This window comes from Tamandua tetradactyla, chromosome 4 (assembly GCF_023851605.1).
Source record: "Tamandua tetradactyla isolate mTamTet1 chromosome 4, mTamTet1.pri, whole genome shotgun sequence".
Taxonomy (NCBI): Eukaryota; Metazoa; Chordata; class Mammalia; order Pilosa; family Myrmecophagidae; genus Tamandua; species Tamandua tetradactyla.
In genome coordinates, this window is record NC_135330.1 from 179,766,581 (window position 1) to 179,786,143 (window position 19,563).

General features: G+C 37.0%; 1 protein-coding gene across 1 annotated transcript in view; it reads right to left on the reverse strand.

Annotated features, from left to right (window-relative positions):
• COL4A1 (collagen type IV alpha 1 chain) overlaps positions 1-19,563 on the reverse strand; it is a 167,807-nt gene that overhangs the window by 40,272 nt on the left and 107,972 nt on the right. Inside the window, exons 18-24 of the mRNA XM_077158667.1 lie at positions 19,136-19,177; positions 17,593-17,677; positions 17,061-17,096; positions 9,270-9,434; positions 6,173-6,268; positions 3,908-3,991; positions 3,311-3,381 (exon numbers count right to left, since the gene is read on the reverse strand). Of these exons, the coding sequence (XP_077014782.1) occupies positions 3,311-3,381; positions 3,908-3,991; positions 6,173-6,268; positions 9,270-9,434; positions 17,061-17,096; positions 17,593-17,677; positions 19,136-19,177 (579 nt within the window). The remainder of the gene's footprint in view (positions 1-3,310; positions 3,382-3,907; positions 3,992-6,172; positions 6,269-9,269; positions 9,435-17,060; positions 17,097-17,592; positions 17,678-19,135; positions 19,178-19,563) is intronic.

The following is a 19,563-nucleotide window of genomic DNA, read 5'->3' on the forward strand; positions in this document are numbered from 1 at the left end:
TAACACACCATATAGTGTGAGCACTAAAGAAAGCTATTATCTAGTAAAACCTGCCTATTAGTCAAATGTAGGGACTGAGACCTTGAGAGGTTAAATGACCTGTTCAAAGTCAAACAAATAGCAAATCTGGGACTAATCCAGATGGGGCTGACTTATTTTCTTGCCCACATTGCTTCCTAAGAACTAAAACAACACAGGATAAGGAATAGGAACAGTTGCTCTTCCCATGCTAAACATGGAGACAAGAAACCCTGGGTGCAAACCCAGCATCATCTACCACACTTTTAGGAGTCTACACTCTCTGTACCATTCAATACCATTACAGATTTAAATTAAGTAAAATAAAAAATTCAGTCTGTAGGTCAGACTTAGCCATATTTAAAGTACTCAACAGTCACACAGGGCCACCAGTAGCTACCAAATTTGAAAACACAGATCTAGATTATTCTCAGCACAAAGTTCTACTGGCCATGACTACAGTTGGTTTGAGCTGGTCCTGAGCTAAAAGTACCCCTTATAACACAGGACACTTCACTTAGACCTATTCAAAAAAGGTGGAAGAAGCCAAGTCTATTTATTGCGGTTCCAAGAGTGGCAACAAATCACTACACCCAGCCATCTGTCGGAAATTTTAACAGTGAGACATGGAAAATTAATTATTTCAAGTATACATTAATGAACATATAATATTACTTTAGAAGTTGAGAGAGGTTATGGTAATTTTTTAGCTTCATCTTGGTGTTAATTTTAGCCCCCACATATCCTTAAACTCCAGCTAATGTTAGACTCCTCTGTAAAGCTTTTCCTGATATGCACAGGCCACATTCTCCTGTGTTTCCAAGGTATTCTGCATAGTCTACATTATGGAAATTATTCTGCTTTATTAGTAACATTTATTTGGATGTCTGTCTCTCTGCTAGTCTATGATGCCTTTGAGGGCAGGAATCTGGGCTTTCTTACCTTAACTTTGTGTCCTTAATGTCTGCCACAAAGAACATATTGAAGTATATGTCAAATTGGCAATATATGCCAATAAAAATTAATACCAATATAAGACATTATAGCCAACATGTATTTTTCTCAACCTGAAACCATCATTATATTATTTTATGGTGATTATTCAAAGCCTAGTTTTGTAATACTACGATCACATGATGAGAAAATCTAATTTTTTTAATTTTAATAAGTACCTTGCCAGCCACCATTCTATTTAAGACAGAAATCTATTTATTTTTGTAAAGTGACATTTGCGACCCTAAGACATCTCATGGATTATTTCCTGTAGATCTTCTTGATCTTTAGCGATTAAAATATCCTTTGATGCTTACCCCTTAAGATAAATATTGAGGAATCAAATACTACCTTGAAAATTTAGTATTTGCTGCCTGAATTAGAGAAGATACAGCAAATCTGTGTTCACTTCTAAAAGTGGTGCCACTGTGGGAAAAGTCAGGAATAGTACATTTTCATTAACCACTTCCAATAACCAGGAAATATTCTCAGACCAACGGTGCTTCATCATCCTGCTTAGGGAGTAAGTCCTTTGGTATCCGGAATCCCTTTCCCAAAATCAGGCACTCAGCTTTTAAAAGGAAATGTTACAGAAATGTTATTTAAATCAACGGAAAATCCAGAGTGCTTCAACCCTTTTTTATTGGACTCTACTATCAGCTTGATGGGTGTCTCTTTCAGACTGCAGTCAAATTCAAAATAAGAAGAGCACATTTTTGAGCTGGTGAAAAACATAGGGCTAGAAGATAGGACTCCAAATACAAAGAAAAGCCCTATCTTCTCAACTAAATTATTTACCATAAATTCAGTTTTAGAAACTTTTTCCATCAATGGAAAGAATGGGAGGTTCTGATGGAGAACACATGGCAATTAGAACTTTTAAAATATATTTTCTTCTTTTCCTTAATTTCTCCTCAACTATCCTTTTCTCTCACCTCTTTCCTCTTTTTCCATTTTTATTAGATTTGGGGGCTGGGTGGGAGGGTCTGCCTCTGGAATAGTTTTCAGCTGGAGTTGAGGCAGGAAGCATACCAGGAAATCCATGTAGATAAAGGCAGATGGACAGAGGTGAAAACCATCTTTCTCCTCCCTTCAAAGTCCCTCTGTTTTTGATCCTCATCGCAGTCAGGGTTTCCCAGCTATTTGAACTTTAAATTTATTTAAAATATTTAAAACAATTGCAACTTCTAACTCAGCTCCCCAGGCACCAGTGAAGTTCTGGAAAGCAAAAGCCCAAGATCTGACTTCAAAAGGAGAAAACTCCTTCTGAATCTCAGCTGTCTTACGCCTGTTTCAACTAACTTTTGCCCTGGCCCTCCGTTATAGAAGCTTCTAACAGTACTGGGGTGGGGGTGGGCTTTAAAAGTTTTAAAGAGTTATATCAGAGAAGGATAATGTTACAGATTTGACTTTTGATTTCTGACAAAAGGGAAAAAAGGAATGAAGGGATTACAGAAACTAGTTAATGCTAACAAAGCTTAAAAGAATGGAGAAAAATGCCGTAAGTTTTTAAAGTTTGGAAATCAAGCTGATTTATTACATATATGCCATAAAATAATATCCTTTAATATTTTAAATTATTATTCTTTTCCACTTAATTACTTCTTTTAAAGCACAGTGGAGAAGCTAAGAAATTGGTACTTTGTTTAACTGAAAGGTTTCATGTGGAGATGACTGGAAGGTTCATTTATAGGTTCTAAAAGGTATGAGTGCAATAGATGTTGATGATAGGAATTTTTGAAACACAGATCTTTAGAAGTATAATGAAGAAAAATTTCATATCCCTAGAGGGAATAAAGTCTGTTTCCCTAGTTCTTGCAAAAAAAAAAAAATCATTGGTGCTGAATCAATTTACTGGCAAGTTTTTAGATAATTTGATGTGATGTTACCTTTTATGAACAATGGTAAGACAGAAAGCAATTTAACTCTCCATTGTAGCTGCTTGAAGGTAACTCTTGGTGTCATCATTTACTTTAAGAAATCAGAGACGCTGGGGGAGAGGGATGCGATCTCTTGGCAGCACCTGAATTCAGGTAAGCTGTAACTGACTTCTGATCAGGTGAGAAGAGAAGAAATTGAGATACAGGTTCTGAATTTGACAGTTCTGTTCATTCTCAAAGTTCCACACAAATGAGTGACTAAAGTCAAAGACAGTCATTCTAGACTCTTTGGCAAATACTTTTTTAAGTCTTCAAATAGGGTAGATGTCGTATTTGCAGGCATGCAAAAAAAAAACAGCTTCGTTTTTTGTTTGGTGGCAATTTCTAATATGTATATGAATTCTAGCAGGTTCACTTACAGGCAATCCTTCAAGACCATCCCTTCCAGGTAAACCCCTGTCTCCTTTGGCCCCTGGCTGTCCCGGAAAACCTTTCATAAGAGACAGGAAAAAAAAATTAGAGCACCTTATTCATAAAATGATGTCCAAATAAGTCATAACCCTTTTTAAAGATCCAAAAATGTAAAAGTCCTTATACAATACAGATGGATGTTACTACTCAAGAGAGTAACTAAAATGCCCAAAATGGACTCAGAAAGGGAAAAAGTGACCCTAAATGCCTACAGACAGCACTGAAGTAAGAGTAACACAAGTTCAACTCCAACCACTTTAAGAAAACATGCCATAAAAATATAACTAAATTTGTGGAGTTGAAAAAATCAATATGATGCTATCCTCTTACTAGGAAATTTTTACAGTGCTAAAATCATAGGCCATTTTGATTATTTTTAACAATGTGAATAAATCCTGAAAGGATGGTTTAAAATTCTCATTATTATTCTTTAATTCCAAATGCAGAAAAATCAGATCTCCCAGTGGAATAAGCTATTTTGCTGTGAAGATGCCAACCCACTGAAGTAAATACTGGAATGATGCTTTCCACATTTGGGGTCTTACCTATTTCTCCTTGGGGTCCCTGCGGCCCTGGAGGCCCACGGAGTCCTTCTATATCACAGACGAGGCAACCCTCTCCTTTTTGACCTAAAAAGGAAACAGAGGTATTTGTAGGTAATATATGGACAGAAGTCTTTGTGGTCCATTGGTAGAGCAGAAGATGACAAAGACGGTTGACATTAATAGTGTTATATTTAAATTTTTATTTTCTCAATTATCCATCACCTCCTCCAAATGGCTCTATTTGCTAATGAGTTGAAATTTTACGGTCTGCTGTGTATGCCTTTCTTTCTTCTGGGAAAAGGCAGGTCACTGAACAGGCCACTCCCCTCAACACACTTAACATGTAAGCACATTTTGCTTTTTAATGAGTTCTAGTCCTTCCACCCTGCAAAAGGACAGGGGCTGCCTAACTAAAAAAGTGATCCGGAAAATCAACTTTGCCTATCAGCCTGAAAAGATAATTTCATCTCTAACTCCAAATCTCCCCATCTTTTTCTCTTTGCTTTATTATTTTTTTAGTGAACTAACTCTCCTAGATCTTAAATCTGTGTTTCTGGCTGATGGCTAATCAATATGAGTAAGAAACCACAAAAGTAAGGACCAATACCTGACTGGACATGAAGAGATAGAGTAGAAGAGAGACTGTAGCACAGAAAGAGGAGAAAATGCTCTTTTTTGGAAATTCTAACCTCTTATGACTTAACTTTCAAACTAGGCTAAAAGGTCTAATGGTATCTTAGATATACCTGTGTCTTAGACCTTAAAATATCTGGTTTCAAGGAATAAATCGAGCAGGATATAGAGGAAATCATGAATGTGGGTAAAAATGTATACTAGGTGTGTCTTTATTACCTTTTCCCTTCTCTCCCCAGCAGGCTCCTGCTCCAACCTCAGGCACTATAACTGCACAGTCCATTCTAGCAGGTCCTACTCTCAGAAATGGAAATGGGAGCGATATGGGTAGCTCCTCATCCCTGAAATGTGTACAGAGGCACACTTTTTCATCTTATGTTCTTCCACAGGGCAGAATGGGAACTGATTCACGGGAAACAATACAACTCAGGTAACAACTCAGCTATGTTCTGTCTGTGTGGAAGTTCCATGGGTTTCTCTGCTTTCAACACTAGAAGTGGGTAGTCAATAAACTAACAAACTAAAATCTGGATAGGCTGATGGTTCTATAGCAGAAATACACAGGGAAGAAAGAAAGAAAGCTTCTTTTAGGATTCACAGGATGGGTAAATAAGATCTTAGTATAAAGAACCTTCTGACCATTAGATTTATCACAAAATGGAACAGTCCATCTCAGAAAGCACTAAGCACTTGGTAACCAGAAGACTCAGAAACAAATGACAAATGGGCTCTGATTAGTGGCACACTTCAGATGACTTCTAAGAACACTTCTATCGAAGATTCTGCAGTTTTTGTGGCTGTCAAATTTCTCTCTGTTAGCTGAAATTGTTTTCCATGGAGGATTTGTGTTTCAGACTTTTGAAAACCAACATTCTTTACAAACCAAAGGCAGAAACAGCACACAATGGGCTTGATATTTTGGAGCAGTCTCCTATTTGTTCTTCTCTCCAGTCATTAATAGGCATCTCAATACTGAGACATCCATTGTTTAATATACACTAAAGCAGGACTGTAAATGCAGTGATAATCCACCTCTTTTCCCAAGACTACTAAAGAGATCAAATATGCATTCTCAGTTGATATCATAGCACACACTTGAAAAAACTAAAGATGAAATTCAGAGCCAGAACAAAACTGATCTATCTATCAGCAGCAGATTTGTCCACATCAATTATGCAAACATGGCTTAGAGTGGGGAGTAAGCATTCCATGAACAGATTTGTGATTTGGCTTAAAGGAAGACCTGTGTTCTTGAAGAAAGAAATTCTCAAACTTTGCTCTGAAAGATTGCGCCAATATATTGATCTGACTAAGAGCTTAATCTGCTTTCATATTAGGCAGATTGATTTTATTGTCCACGGAAACATCAAAAAGCAAAAATTCTGACCTTAAGGACTACGTTTTCATATTTCCCTCCCAAATGATAGGTCTTTCTCTAAAGCCCAGATCAAGACAAACTCAAGAGATTTGTAGAGAGACAATTATTTTATGAGCAGATTAGGCGGGTAGCTCCAAATACAGGAAGAAAATATCTACGCCTACTCTAATGCCACTCCAAGGTCATCAAGTATGTGGAAAAATATCATATAAATGAACACAACAATCTCTTCTAAAAAATTAAAAATCTCTTACCTTTCTGTCCAATTTCCCCAGTCAATCCTGGCTGTCCTGGTTTTCCCGGGGGACCCTGATCACCTGGTGGTCCAGGCTGACATTCCACAATTCCATCTGAGATTAATTATAAAAAAAAAAAATTATAGCATCATTCTCCCTAAACTGTAACTTGGTATTTTGACCCTCAAGTCAAATCTATTATAAATTTATTTTATAATCTCTATTATAAAACCAAAAACTTTTAGGCTATTTGATAAGTATTTGAAACCCAGCTTAGGTTTTCTTCAAAACAGTCTTACCATATCAACGTACAAAACATGAGTAACACACACAGTTATGTCATCCACTCATCATTACAATCACTGCTAAAATCCCTATTTTACAACTCTAAAGTATTTTTCAACTCACTAATCCCTTCCCTACACATTTCATTTTTGTCAAGCAAAGTAGGTACCATCATCCTTATTTCACAGATTAAGAAATTGAGGCTCAAAAAAAATTAAGAGATGTGACCATGGTCATACATAGGGTAAAGTTAAAGCTGAAACTTGAGGAATTTTATTCTGTTTTTTTTTTCCTAAGCAAATTTATAGCAAAGTAACCATTGTTTTATAGATAGAGGTTGTTTATGGAAAAATGCCTCTAAGTTAGGTAATATTCAATCCTGAGCATCATGTATGTATGAAAAGAAACACAAAAATAAATTACAGTAATGCAAACAGCATATGTTGTGGTTACTAAGAATAATAAGTATTGTTTAATATTTTATATACTCCAGACTGCTGGAGAGTTTACAGTTCCTTCTCTGATTTTTTTAAGAAAAATGACAGAGTAAGAAATTTTACATGCTGCTTCTGTTGGAACATTCTCATCATGACTATAATCCAAACATTTATGAGTTAGAGCACAAGTTTCTTAATCTTCCCTTCAGACTGTCTCCTAATGATGAGAGAAGGAAGACAGCAGTCATCTGAACATCCTCAGCTCCCTTACAGTAAAATGGATTTCTGGTCCGCCTGGGTTTTCTCACTCAGGCTTGGATGCATTAACCAGAGTCAACATTTCCAGCTGTCCCATTCAGCTTTCTCAATTTTTTATAAGGAATCAGGTGGGCAATGGTGGCTTTTGCTCTCCTGAACAAGAATAACTAAAATGAGCAAATGCCTCCCTGTTTCATCACTTTGTTTCGTGCTCAGCAGAAAAAGCAGGTTTCAAGTGCGTAAGAATTGAAGTCTGAGGGAGAAAGACTTCTTGCCTCCCTGTTTGCTTTTAGTGCACTTCCCCCAATAAAGTGCAGGCAGCCAGAAAGCCTAAGGTGGTGATAACCGCCTGTCATGTGGACTCTGCAGCCAACTACGTCCCCTGCTCTTGTGGTTTCCTTTTCTGTTCAACTCCTTCATGACCCTTCAACCTATTCTCATCAATTTAGAATGATGGTCATGGACAAAAAAAAGAGTCAACTTTTACGCTTCAAAGAGCAACCGCTAAATGACTTGATTACAGAGAACTGATATTTCTTCAGCGCTGCAAGCCTAGCATATAATAATTCCCTAATTCTGGGATGTTGTCAGATATAAGATTATTATGGATTTTTTATATTGACTTCAAAGGGCACCCTGGAAAATCAGAATGGCAGATAAACAATGAGTTCAGCTAGTTTATCAATTCCTACTCAATTAACCATCGTGGAAAGTACAATATTTATATGAAATCCAACAGAAACGCTCTTCTCCCAGATTTTCCCAAGAATGGCTCCTTATCTTCTTCATGTATGTGCTGAGCACCCTATTTAAAATTACGACTCCATGATGCCAGCCCACTCCCACCGCTGGGACTCCATATTGCCTTACTCTGCTCTGTTTTGTTCTTAGCACTTACCATCTCCATACCGTGCAGTTTACTTCTTATTTGGTTTATGTCTTTCTTCCCCCTTAGATTGTATGCTCAATGGGGACTGTAATTTTTATGTGTTTTGTCATTGCTGTATCTCCTAGAATAGTGCCTGGCACAAATTAGGCACTGAAATATCTGTTTAATGAATAAGTAACCCTAAGACTCTTTTGATGCTCAGCCTTCTCTCACACATAGAGAAAAACTGATTTGGGGGTTGAGTTTCTGTAGGTTTTCTTCAGTATCTCATCTTTGTTCTCCACATTTCACAGACTCATGATAGAAAAGGAGGTAGTTGCATAGTTACCTATGGTTGGTCCATTTTCCCTACCTATTACCAATATGTCAAAAGAAATTCATCATGATCCTCTCCCAGCGAAGTTTCAAATCTGGAATCACTTGCTCCATTTAGTATATAATAAGCCTCCATAAGTAACCTCATCCATGAGAATTCCTTTTAATAAAGATGTTTGGGAATTCCAGCAAATAAATCTCACCTGATACTTAAAACACATGGTTCCCTCTTTAATCAACAACACAGAGTTTAGCATGTAAGGCAAGCTACCTGACACAACTGGTTGTGGTCCAGTAGCATTCAAAGGCCTGCTTTGGAGATAGGAGTAACTTCTATTAAACTTGTTCATTTAAATCCTGAGTTTTCTGATGCTCTGATGTATTATCACTTTGGGATCATAGAACCACTTTAAATGAATCAAGGGTTTAATGTTATGTTCTCAGCTTTTATGGAGGGTTGATGTAAGAAAAATACATGTGAAAAATCATTCAAGCTTGAAGTCATGTTTTATGTTACCATATTTGCCGCACAGCTCGTACCCACGCACTCACTTACTCCTGGTTTTCAGCCTTAGTTTTAATTTGTATCCAGAGGAACTAGAATGTCCCCTGCTTTCAATGAGAACTAGAGAACTCAACTTCACTTGTTCACCTTAGATGCCAGGAAACTCAGGGCTGGTTAATTCACATGTTTCTTATTTCTTTAAACCAATTTTTTTCATTTTTTATTTTTACACTTCATTATTTTAAGCATGCTTAATTCTGTAAAGATACACAAGTGGAATATAATTATTATGCAGTTGGGCCTCTGAGGTTCTCATCAGTCAATCACTCTAACTCAAGAGAGCTGACATGGTCCCCAGACCAGCTCTGCCATCGCAGCCGGTCCTCTGACTAGACACCATAGGAAACTATCCCAGAGAGAACTTACTTGTATAGCCTGGCTGCCCAGGGGGCCCAGGGAGCCCAGGAGGGCCTTGGAGCCCATCTCTTCCACTTGGTCCAGGTAAAGACAAGCCTGGAAATCCCTGGTCACCTTTTTCTCCTCTGTCACCAGGGAATCCAGGAGCACCAACCTTTCCTGGCAAAGGGAACCCTTAACCAGAACAAAATTTCATGTAAATTATCACAAACACAAATTTTAATATCTATAACACAAACTAATCTAATTTGGTTAACTGTTCAGAATAAAATGGCTAGTGGACTATCAATGAATAGGGAGCTACTCTAGACCAAAAAAAACTGGCACATTTCTTACCATATAAATGCTGACTGTCAAATGCTTCCTATAAGTTAACTTAAGGAAAAAGGACCTATTATGTAGACATTGAAATCTGTGAATCTCAGTCTGTGATACAATATTCTTAATGCAGGAGTAAAAACATTATAGAGGGTATATTCTATCTCTGTAATCAAACCAGGTAAAATGGTACTGTGAAAGGTTCAAAGTCAAGGTTACTAATGTAGGTCTGAATGCATAAAGTCAATTTTAACCAGTACACATTTCTTAAGGGTAAGATAATATGGTTCTGTGATAGTTGAGAATATTTTTTTTATAAAGCTTGAAAGAATGGTTCAAGGAGGTCAAAGTAAAAGTTAATGCTATTCTTGTGAAGAAAATGCCAAAATCTGGATCCAGCATCTGGCTGTGAAGATGGAGAAAACGAAAAAAAGGGCAGATGAGGGAACCATGGTGTGGAAGACTTAATATGAACAAAGAAGTGAGTGGATGAAAGAAAGAAGACACACTGACTTTGGGGGGAGAAGGAAATAAAGGATGGAAGTTGTGAAGAAAGATGAACAGATACTAACTTGATTTAACTTGAATCACTTAAAATTGTTAACCCACAAATCCATGTGTTGAAGGCAGAAAAAAGAAGTGAAGGCAGTCTGTGTGGGTTTTAACCATTTACTTAGTATGAGGCGAAAACATAAAAATTGGAAATTTTCCAGAGTTGAGGGACCCACAGCAACTTTCGCTGGTGGAACCCACAGACAGGCGTGTGCCACGAGCGCCACCTACTGGGCAGGATAGGAAGAACAGAACCCAGAGACTGCGCAGAAAAATCTTTCAACCTGTGGGGTCGAACACCCGGGGAAATCTGACTAAATGCCCAGACGCCAGCAGAAGATAACGGATCACGCTCAGAAAATTGAACATATGGCCCAGTCAAACGAAGAAACCAATAGTTCAAATGAGATACAGGAGCTGAAACAACTAATGCTGAATATACGAACAGAAATGGAAAACCTCTTCAAAAACGAAATCGATAAATTGAGGGAGGACATGAAGAAGACATGGGCTGAACATAAAGAAGAAATAGAAAAACTGAAAAAACAAATCACAGAACTTATGGAAGTGAAAGATAAAGTAGAAAAGATGGAAAAAACAATGGATACCTACAATGACAGATTTAAAGAAACAGAAGATAGAATTAGTGATTTGGAGGATGAAACATCTGAACTCCAAAAAGAAACAGAAACTATCCGGAAAAGAATGGAAAAATTTGAACAAGGTATCAGGGAACTCAAGGACAATGTGAACCGTACAAATATACGTGTAGTGGGTATCCCAGAAGGAGAAGAGAAGGGAAAAGGAGGAGAAAAACTAATGGAAGAAATTATCACTGAAAATTTCCCAACTCTTATGAAAGACCTAAAATTACAGATCCAAGAAGTGCAGCGCACCCCAAAGAGATTAGACACAAATAGGCGTTCCCCAAGACACTTACTAGTTAGAATGTCAGAGGTCAAAGAGAAAGAGAGGATCTTGAAGGCAGCGAGAGAAAAACAATCCGTCACATACAAGGGAAACCCAATAAGACTATGTGTAGATTTCTCAGCAGAATCCATGGAAGCTAGAAGACAGTGGGATGATATATTTAAGTTACTAAAAGAGAAAAACTGCCAGCCAAGACTCCTATATCCAGCAAAATTGTCCTTCAAAAATGAGGGAGAAATTAAAACATTCTCAGACAAAAAGTCACTGAAAGAATTTGTGACCAAGAGACCAGCTTTGCAAGAAATACTAAAGGAAGCACTAGAGTCAGATACAAAAAGACAGAAGAGAGAGACATGGAGAAAAGTGTAGAAAGAAGGAAAGACAGATATGATATATATAATACAAAAGGCAAAATGGTAGAGGAAAATATTATCCAAACAGTAATAACTCTAAATGTCAATGGACTGAATTCCCCAATTAAAAGACATAGACTGGCAGAATGGATTAAAAAACAGGATCCTTCTATATGCTGTCTACAGGAAACACATCTTAGACCCAAAGATAAATATAGGTTGAAAGTGAAAGGTTGGGAAAAGATATTTCATGCAAACAACAACCAGAAAAGAGCAGGAGTGGCTATACTAATATCCAACAAATTAGACTTCAAATGTAAAACAGTTAAAAGAGACAAAGAAGGACACTATATACTAATAAAAGGAACAATTAAACAAGAAGACATAACAATCATAAATATTTATGCACCGAACCAGAATGCCCCAAAATACGTGAGGAATACACTGCAAACACTGAAAAGGGAAATAGACACATATACCATAATAGTTGGAGACTTCAATTCACCACTCTCATCAATTGACAGAACATCTACACAGAGGATCAATAAAGAAATAGAGAACCTGAATATTACTATAAATGAACTTGACTTAACAGACATTTATAGGACATTACATCCCACAATAGCAGGATACACCTTTTTTTCAAGTGCTCATGGATCATTCTCAAAGATAGACCATATGCTGGGTCACAAAGCAAGTCTTAACAAATTTAAAAAGATTGAAATCATACACAACACTTTCTCGGATCATAAAGGAATGAAGTTGGAAATCAATAATAGGCGGAGTGCCAGAAAATTTATAAATACATGGAGGCTCAACAACACACTCTTAAACAACAAGTGGGTCAAAGAAGAAATTGCAAGAGAAATTAGTAAATACCTAGAGGCAAATGAAAATGAAGACACAACATATCAAAACTTATGGGACGCAGCAAAGGCAGTGCTAAGAGGGAAATTTATTGCCCTAAATGCCTTTATCAGAAAAGAAGAAAAGACAAAAATGCAGGAATTAACTGTCCACTTGGAAGAACTGGAGAAAGAACAGCAAACTAATCCCAAAGCAAGCAAAAGGAAAGAAATAACAAAGATTAGAGCAGAAATAAATGAAATTGAAAACATGAAAACAATAGAGAAAATCAATAAGACCAGAAGTTGGTTCTATGAGAAAATCAACAAGATTGATGGGCCCTTAGCAAGATTGACAAAAAGAAGAAGAGAGAGGATGCAAATAAATAAGATTAGAAATGAAAGAGGAGACATAACTACTGACCTCACAGGAATAAAGGAGGTAATAATAGGATACTATGAACAACTTTACGCTAATAAATACAACAATTTAGAAGAAATGGACAGGTTCCTGGAAAGACAGGAACAACCAACTTTGACTCAAGAAGAAATAGACGACCTCAACAAACCAATCACAAGTAAAGAGATTGAATTAGTTATTCAAAACCTCCCTAAAAAGAAAAGTCCAGGACCAGACGGCTTCACATGTGAATTCTATCAAACATTCCAGAAAGAATTAGTACCTACTCTCCTCAAACTCTTCAACATAATCGAAGTGGAGGGAAAACTACCTAATTCATTCTATGAAGCCAACATCACCCTCATACCAAAACCAGGCAAAGATATTACAAAAAAAGAAAACTACAGACCAATCTCTCTAATGAATACAGATGCAAAAATCCTCAATAAAATTCTAGCAAATCGTATCCAACAACACATTAAAAGAATTATACATCATGACCAAGTAGGATTCATCCCAGGTATGCAAGGATGGTTCAACATAAGAAAATCAATTAATGTAATACACCATATCAACAAATCAAAGCAGAAAAATCACATGATCATCTCAATTGATGCAGAGAAGGCATTTGACAAGATTCAACATCCTTTCCTGCTGAAAACACTTCAAAAGATAGGAATACAAGGGAACTTCCTTAAAATGATAGAGGGAATATATGAAAAACCCACAGCTAATATCATCCTCAATGGGGAAAAATTGAAAACTTTCCCCCTAAGATCAGGAACAAGACAAGGATGTCCACTATCACCACTATTATTCAACATTGTGTTGGAAGTTCTAGCCAGAGCAATTAGGCAAGAAAAAGAAATACAAGGCATCAAAATTGGAAAGGAAGAAGTAAAACTATCACTGTTTGCAGACGATATGATACTATATGTAGAAAACCCAGAAAAATCCACAACAAAATTACTAGAGCTAATAAATGAGTACAGCAAAGTAGCAGGCTACAAGATCAACATTCAAAAATCTGTAGCTTTTCTATACACTAGTAATGAACAAGCTGAGGCAGAAATCAAGAAACGAATCCCATTTACAATCGCAACTAAAAGAATAAAATACCTAGGAATAAATTTAACCAAAGAGACAAAAAACCTATATAAAGAAAACTACAAAAAACTGTTAAATCACAGAAGACCTAAATAGATGGAAGGGCGTACCGTGTTCATGGATTGGAAGACTAAATATAGTTAAGATGTCAATCCTACCTAAATTGATTTACAGATTCAATGCAATACCAATCAAAATCCCAACAACATATTTTTCAGAAATAGAAAAACCAATAAGCAAATTTATCTGGAAGGGCAGGGTACCCCGAATTGCTAAAAACATCTTGAGGAAAAAAAACGAAGCTGGAGGTCTCGCGCTGCCTGACTTTAAGGCATATTATGAAGCCACAGTGGTCAAAACAGCATGGTATTGGCATAAAGATAGATATATCGACCAATGGAATCGAATAGAGTGCTCAGATATAGACCCTCTCATCTATGGACATTTGATCTTTGATAAGGCAGTCAAGCCAACTCACCTGGGACAGAACAGTCTCTTCAATAAATGGTGCCTAGAGAACTGGATATCCATATGCAAAAGAATGAAAGAAGACCCATCTCTCACACCCTATACAAAAGTTAACTCAAAATGGATCAAAGATCTAAATATTAGGTCTAAGACCATAAAACAGTTAGAGGAAAATGTTGGGAGATATCTTATGGATCTTACAACTGGAGGTGGTTTTATGGACCTTAAACCTAAAGCAAGAACACTGAAGAAGGAAATAAATAAATGGGAGCTCCTCAAAATTAAACACTTTTGTGCATCAGAGAACTTCATCAAGAAAGTAGAAAGACAGCCTACACAATGGGAGACAATATTTGGAAATGACATATCAGATAAGGGTCTAGTATCCAGAATTTATAAAGAGATTATTCAACTCAACAACAAAAAGACAGCCAACCCAATTACAAAATGGGAAAAAGACTTAAACAGACACCTACCAGAAGAAGAAATACGGATGGCCAAGAGGCACATGAAGAGATGCTCAATGTCCCTGGCCATTAGAGAAATGCAAATCAAAACCACAATGAGATATCATCTCACACCCACCAGAATGGCCATTATCAACAAAACAGAAAATGACAAGTGCTGGAGAGGATGCGGAGAAAGAGGCACACTTATCCACTGTTGGTGGGAATGTCAAAGGGTGCAACCACTGTGGAAGGCAGTTTGGCGGTTCCTCAAAAAGCTGAATATAGAATTGCCATACGACCCAGCAATACCATTGCTAGGTATCTACTCAAAGGACTTAAGGGCAAAGACACAAACGGACATTTGCACACCAATGTTTATAGCAGCGTTATTTACAATTGCAAAGAGATGGAAACAGCCAAAATCTCCATCAACAGAAGAGTGGCTAAACAAACTGTGGTATATACATACGATGGAATATTATGCAGCTTTAAGACAAGATAAACTTGTGAACCATGTAATAACATGGATGGACCTAGAGAATATTATGCTGAGTGAATCCAGCCAAAAACTAAAGGACAAATACTGTATGGTCCCACTGTTGTGAACGGACATTCGAGAATAAACTTGAAATATGTCATTGGTAACAGAGTTCAGCAGGAGTTAGAAACAGGGTAAGACAATGGGTAATTGAAGCTGAAGGGATACAGACTGTGCAACAGGACTAGATACAAAAACTCAAAAATGGACAGCACAATAATACCTAATTGTAAAGTAATCATGTTAAAATACTGAATGAAGCTGCATCTGAGCTATAGGGTTTTTTTTTGTTTTTGTTTGCTTGTTGGTTTGTTTGTTGTTGTTGTTTTTTACTATTACTACTACTTTTATTTCTTTTGTTTATATTAACATTTTATATCTTTTTCTGTTGTGTTGCTAGTTCCTCTAAACCGATGCAAATGTACTAAGAAACAATGATCATGCATCTATGTGATGATGTTAAGAATTACTGAGTGCATATGTAGAATGGTATGATTTCTAAATGTTGTGTTAATTTCTTTTTTTTCTTTCCGTTAATAAAAAAAAAAAAAAATTGGAAAGAAAAAATACAGACAGGAGGCCAGTCTAACAATTCAGCGCCTCGGTGTTGAAGGCAGATAATCAGTTGAGACACAGACAGCAATCAACAGCGTCAAGTAAAAAGTGGGGGATGCGGACATGGATTGAAAAGAGAATGTTGATTTTGGCAAGGGATAAGCCAAGAAGACCTCTACAGTATACTTTCAGTGGAATTTTAATGGTTATAGAAAGTAAATATGGCATCAGCTAAAAGGAAAAGTGAAGTGGATGGTCACCAGAAGGGTAGAAAGATCCAGTAATTTTATAATCAAAGAAAAAAGTGGTTGAAAAGAGAGAAAGGGCATAGTTTTAGGGTAGATCCACAATGTTTTAGTAAGCAGGGGGGAAGAAGAAGCAGATGAAGAAATTTGCCTTGAGTCGTTACTCGTACAAATCTCAGATAGGGAAAGAGAGACAGGTGTGCGTGCATGGGGTGGGTGGGGACGAGACAGGTGTGCGTGCATGGGGTGGGTGGGGACGAGACAGGTGGGCGGAGCATGGGGTGGGTGGGGACGAGACAGGTGGGCAGAGCATGGGAGAACTCATAAGGACTACGAGCACACAAGGGAACTACAAATTCTAGAGCACTTGACAGTTTATATCAGAATGCTTACTTTATCTATTGTAAGAACTGGGGGAAACTACACATGCATTCACAACCACACCCACACATGCACACATGCATGCATAAAAATACAATCCCCAGCCTTTGGAATATAAAATCTATCAGAAAAGACAAAACTAGCACGTGTGAAACAATTTATAGTATATATATGCTGAATGACGCAGGACTCCAGAGAAGAGCCATATCAGAGTGGACTAGAGCTGCCAAAGGTTTCGTCCTGGAGTCTCGTGTTCAGGCGGAGAACCAAAGGCAGGCTGGAAAAGGGAAAATGGGAGCAAAGATGCTGAAGTAGAATGAACAAGTCTGCTTTAGAAACGGGGAAGCCTCTGGAAATTTCCTGTGGAAACGAGGTTGAAATAGTCCAGTGTGAATAAGATCGCGGAGACCTTTAGATCTGGGAGGGTATTTTGACTTGATTGGAAAGAAGTCATCTATTTATGAATTACATGTTAATCAGTAACTCATAAGTACAAAATGGACACTTAGCTATGAACAATCTTTTTACCATGGTTAGAAAACTGTGCAATAATATTGCCAGATATTTTATACAAATATCTAATGTACATGATAAACATGTTCAGGATATAAACCACAAAGACATACAAAATATTTTTAAAAGCAGCAAAGTATACTTACCTGGAGGACCTGGTTGGCCTTGTATTCCTGGGAAACCTTAAAAGAGAAATTGGACAAACTGAGAACAGTTCACTGTTGATATACTTTAGATTTCCTTGCTAAAACTCTCGTTCGGTTGCTCCATGTGTATCTATGTCCAATGGGGAACACAGAAAGCTGTGCTCAAACCATCTGAGGATCTTTTGTGGAACTGCTGTGCTCCTGAATCTACAAAGTCAGAGGATTAAAGCTCCTTGCTACCCAACATGACACTGAAGTAGAAACCTGAATTTCAGACTCTGCCACCAAAGAGTTAATTGTGTGAGGTACACAAATGCTTCCAACATGTGATTGAGCGCAGGTCAAAATGGAAGAAGAAAGAAAAGAAAGCACAGGAGATTGAGAAAGAGAGGATGGAGGGAAGGAATGGAGGGACAGAGAGAGAGAGAGAAAGGAAAAAGAAGGGAAAGGAAATGAAAGGGAAGGGAAGGGAAACAAACAGATGGAGGGAGGGAAAGAGAAAGGGAAGGAAAGAAGAAGGAAAGAAATTTACCTTTTTGGCCTGGCTCTCCTCTCAACCCTGGAGTTCCTGGGTAACCCCGTTCTCCTTTTTCTCCCAGTGGTCCAGTGCCTATCACCTAAATAGAAGAAGAAAAGATCAACCATGTGACATGGGAGCAGCAGAAAGCTGTACAGCAGCATAGAAGAAGAATTATAAGTTCTTTTATTATTTCAAGATATATGAAAAGGAAAAAAAAGATGAAAAGGAGTCTCAAAAATATATAAAATGAATATTGTATAATGTCCCTCTTGAAGAAAAATTTGCAGCAGTTCTGCTTCCCTTTGTAATAATTTGCCTGGTCACATCTATCATAGCATTCCAGTGGGTTAACGTCATCATACTATTAATTTTGCTGTTTAGGTTTGGAATTTTCTAAATGTACATATAAGCCATAAGGTGAATATTTCATTTTAAAGCTTTTTTTTAATCAGAAGACCTTTCTTAAATTCCCTCAGGCAATAAAAAACAGAAGCACTCAAGATTTTTTATTGGAGGAGATCTTTTTTGCTCTTGCCTTTATTTATTAAAATAAATAAAATGGCCAAAAATGGGAGTTTCCTGAAGATCATAAGGGATAGAGGTAAAAAGTAATGGACTGTGGGCCTCATTCACAAATAGCAAACTAGTTCCCTCAAACTCTAAATGAGTGAACTTCAAGAACGATAAAGTCAACTATTGCATCTTGCCTAATAGGCGTCAAGTAAATTAGCAAATATAATGAAACTTTTAGAGGTGATATTCACCTGTGGCTGGTGGCACCACAAATAGAGAACAGAGAACTACAAATACACATGGACGTATTCAAAGCATTAAGGAGTCTCAACACTTAGATCCAACAATCTCATTCTTTAACCTAGTCTGAGGAAATTATACAAGCATCACCCACATCCATGCAAAATTGCCTGTAGAAACACACTCATGACCACATTCTATGGCCATGGAGAAGGGCAGCAAATGAGAAGGGTAACAGTTTATTGTTTCAGAAAGGATGTGGGGCAAAACATCCAATAGGGTGTTGAAAACTATCATCTATCATTTAAAGCTAACTTGTGAACAAGAAGAATATTTTTTAAGAAGAAAAAAAATGTTCCATCATTGATTGCAAATATATAAAAATATGGAAAGCAAATGTTACTTGTGAAAATAAAAATTGTCTTACAAGAATAGTCAAATTATGTCTGCTCAAATGCAGTCTGTTTCTCTCATTAAAATGTTCTTTAATAGACTATTTTTTCAAAAAATAGTTTTAAAACATGTTGCTATTATTCTTCCCCATAAATCAATCTTTTCATTTTCAGTGGCTTAAGGACTCTTAAGGCAGAAAAGATCGAAATGAAATAAAAAGTAAATATCAAACTCCACACAATACAAAATATAAAATTATTATTTCAAATGATAGGCATCCCGCGTCACATAAAAACGCAATGCTAGAAAATGTTCTAGAGCATGTGTCATATGTAACAACGTAGCCCCATCTTACTTGTCTCCTTTATTTAACAATTCTCACAGAGCAACACACATGACTTTTACTTACAATTCCAGGGGGTCCTGGAGGGCCTGCTTCGCCCTTTTCTCCCTACAAAGGAAAAAAATAACTGAACTTGTATATATTACTGGCCAGACTGCCCTGAAGAAAGCAGGATTAGACTTTCCTTTTTCTAGGAAAATAGAGATGTGCACGCCATACGATAAAATGATTTTCCTCTCCTTGGTATCTCTCATGTCTGATTAACTTAAAGGGCTATGGGACTACTAAAATAGATAGGAAGACGCTTCATTTTGCTTTGCACAATATGATATATGGAAATCAGAATTTTTACAAATCAGAAATTGGAAGTTAATCACTTTACAGAAAGAGTTCACAGCGTTTGTTCTGTTGATTTCATGCTCCCTCAGAGAACTTTAACAGAATCATTTTTTAAAGAAGTCAGTTTGCTGTGTTTAAATGAAGTGAAAAAAAAA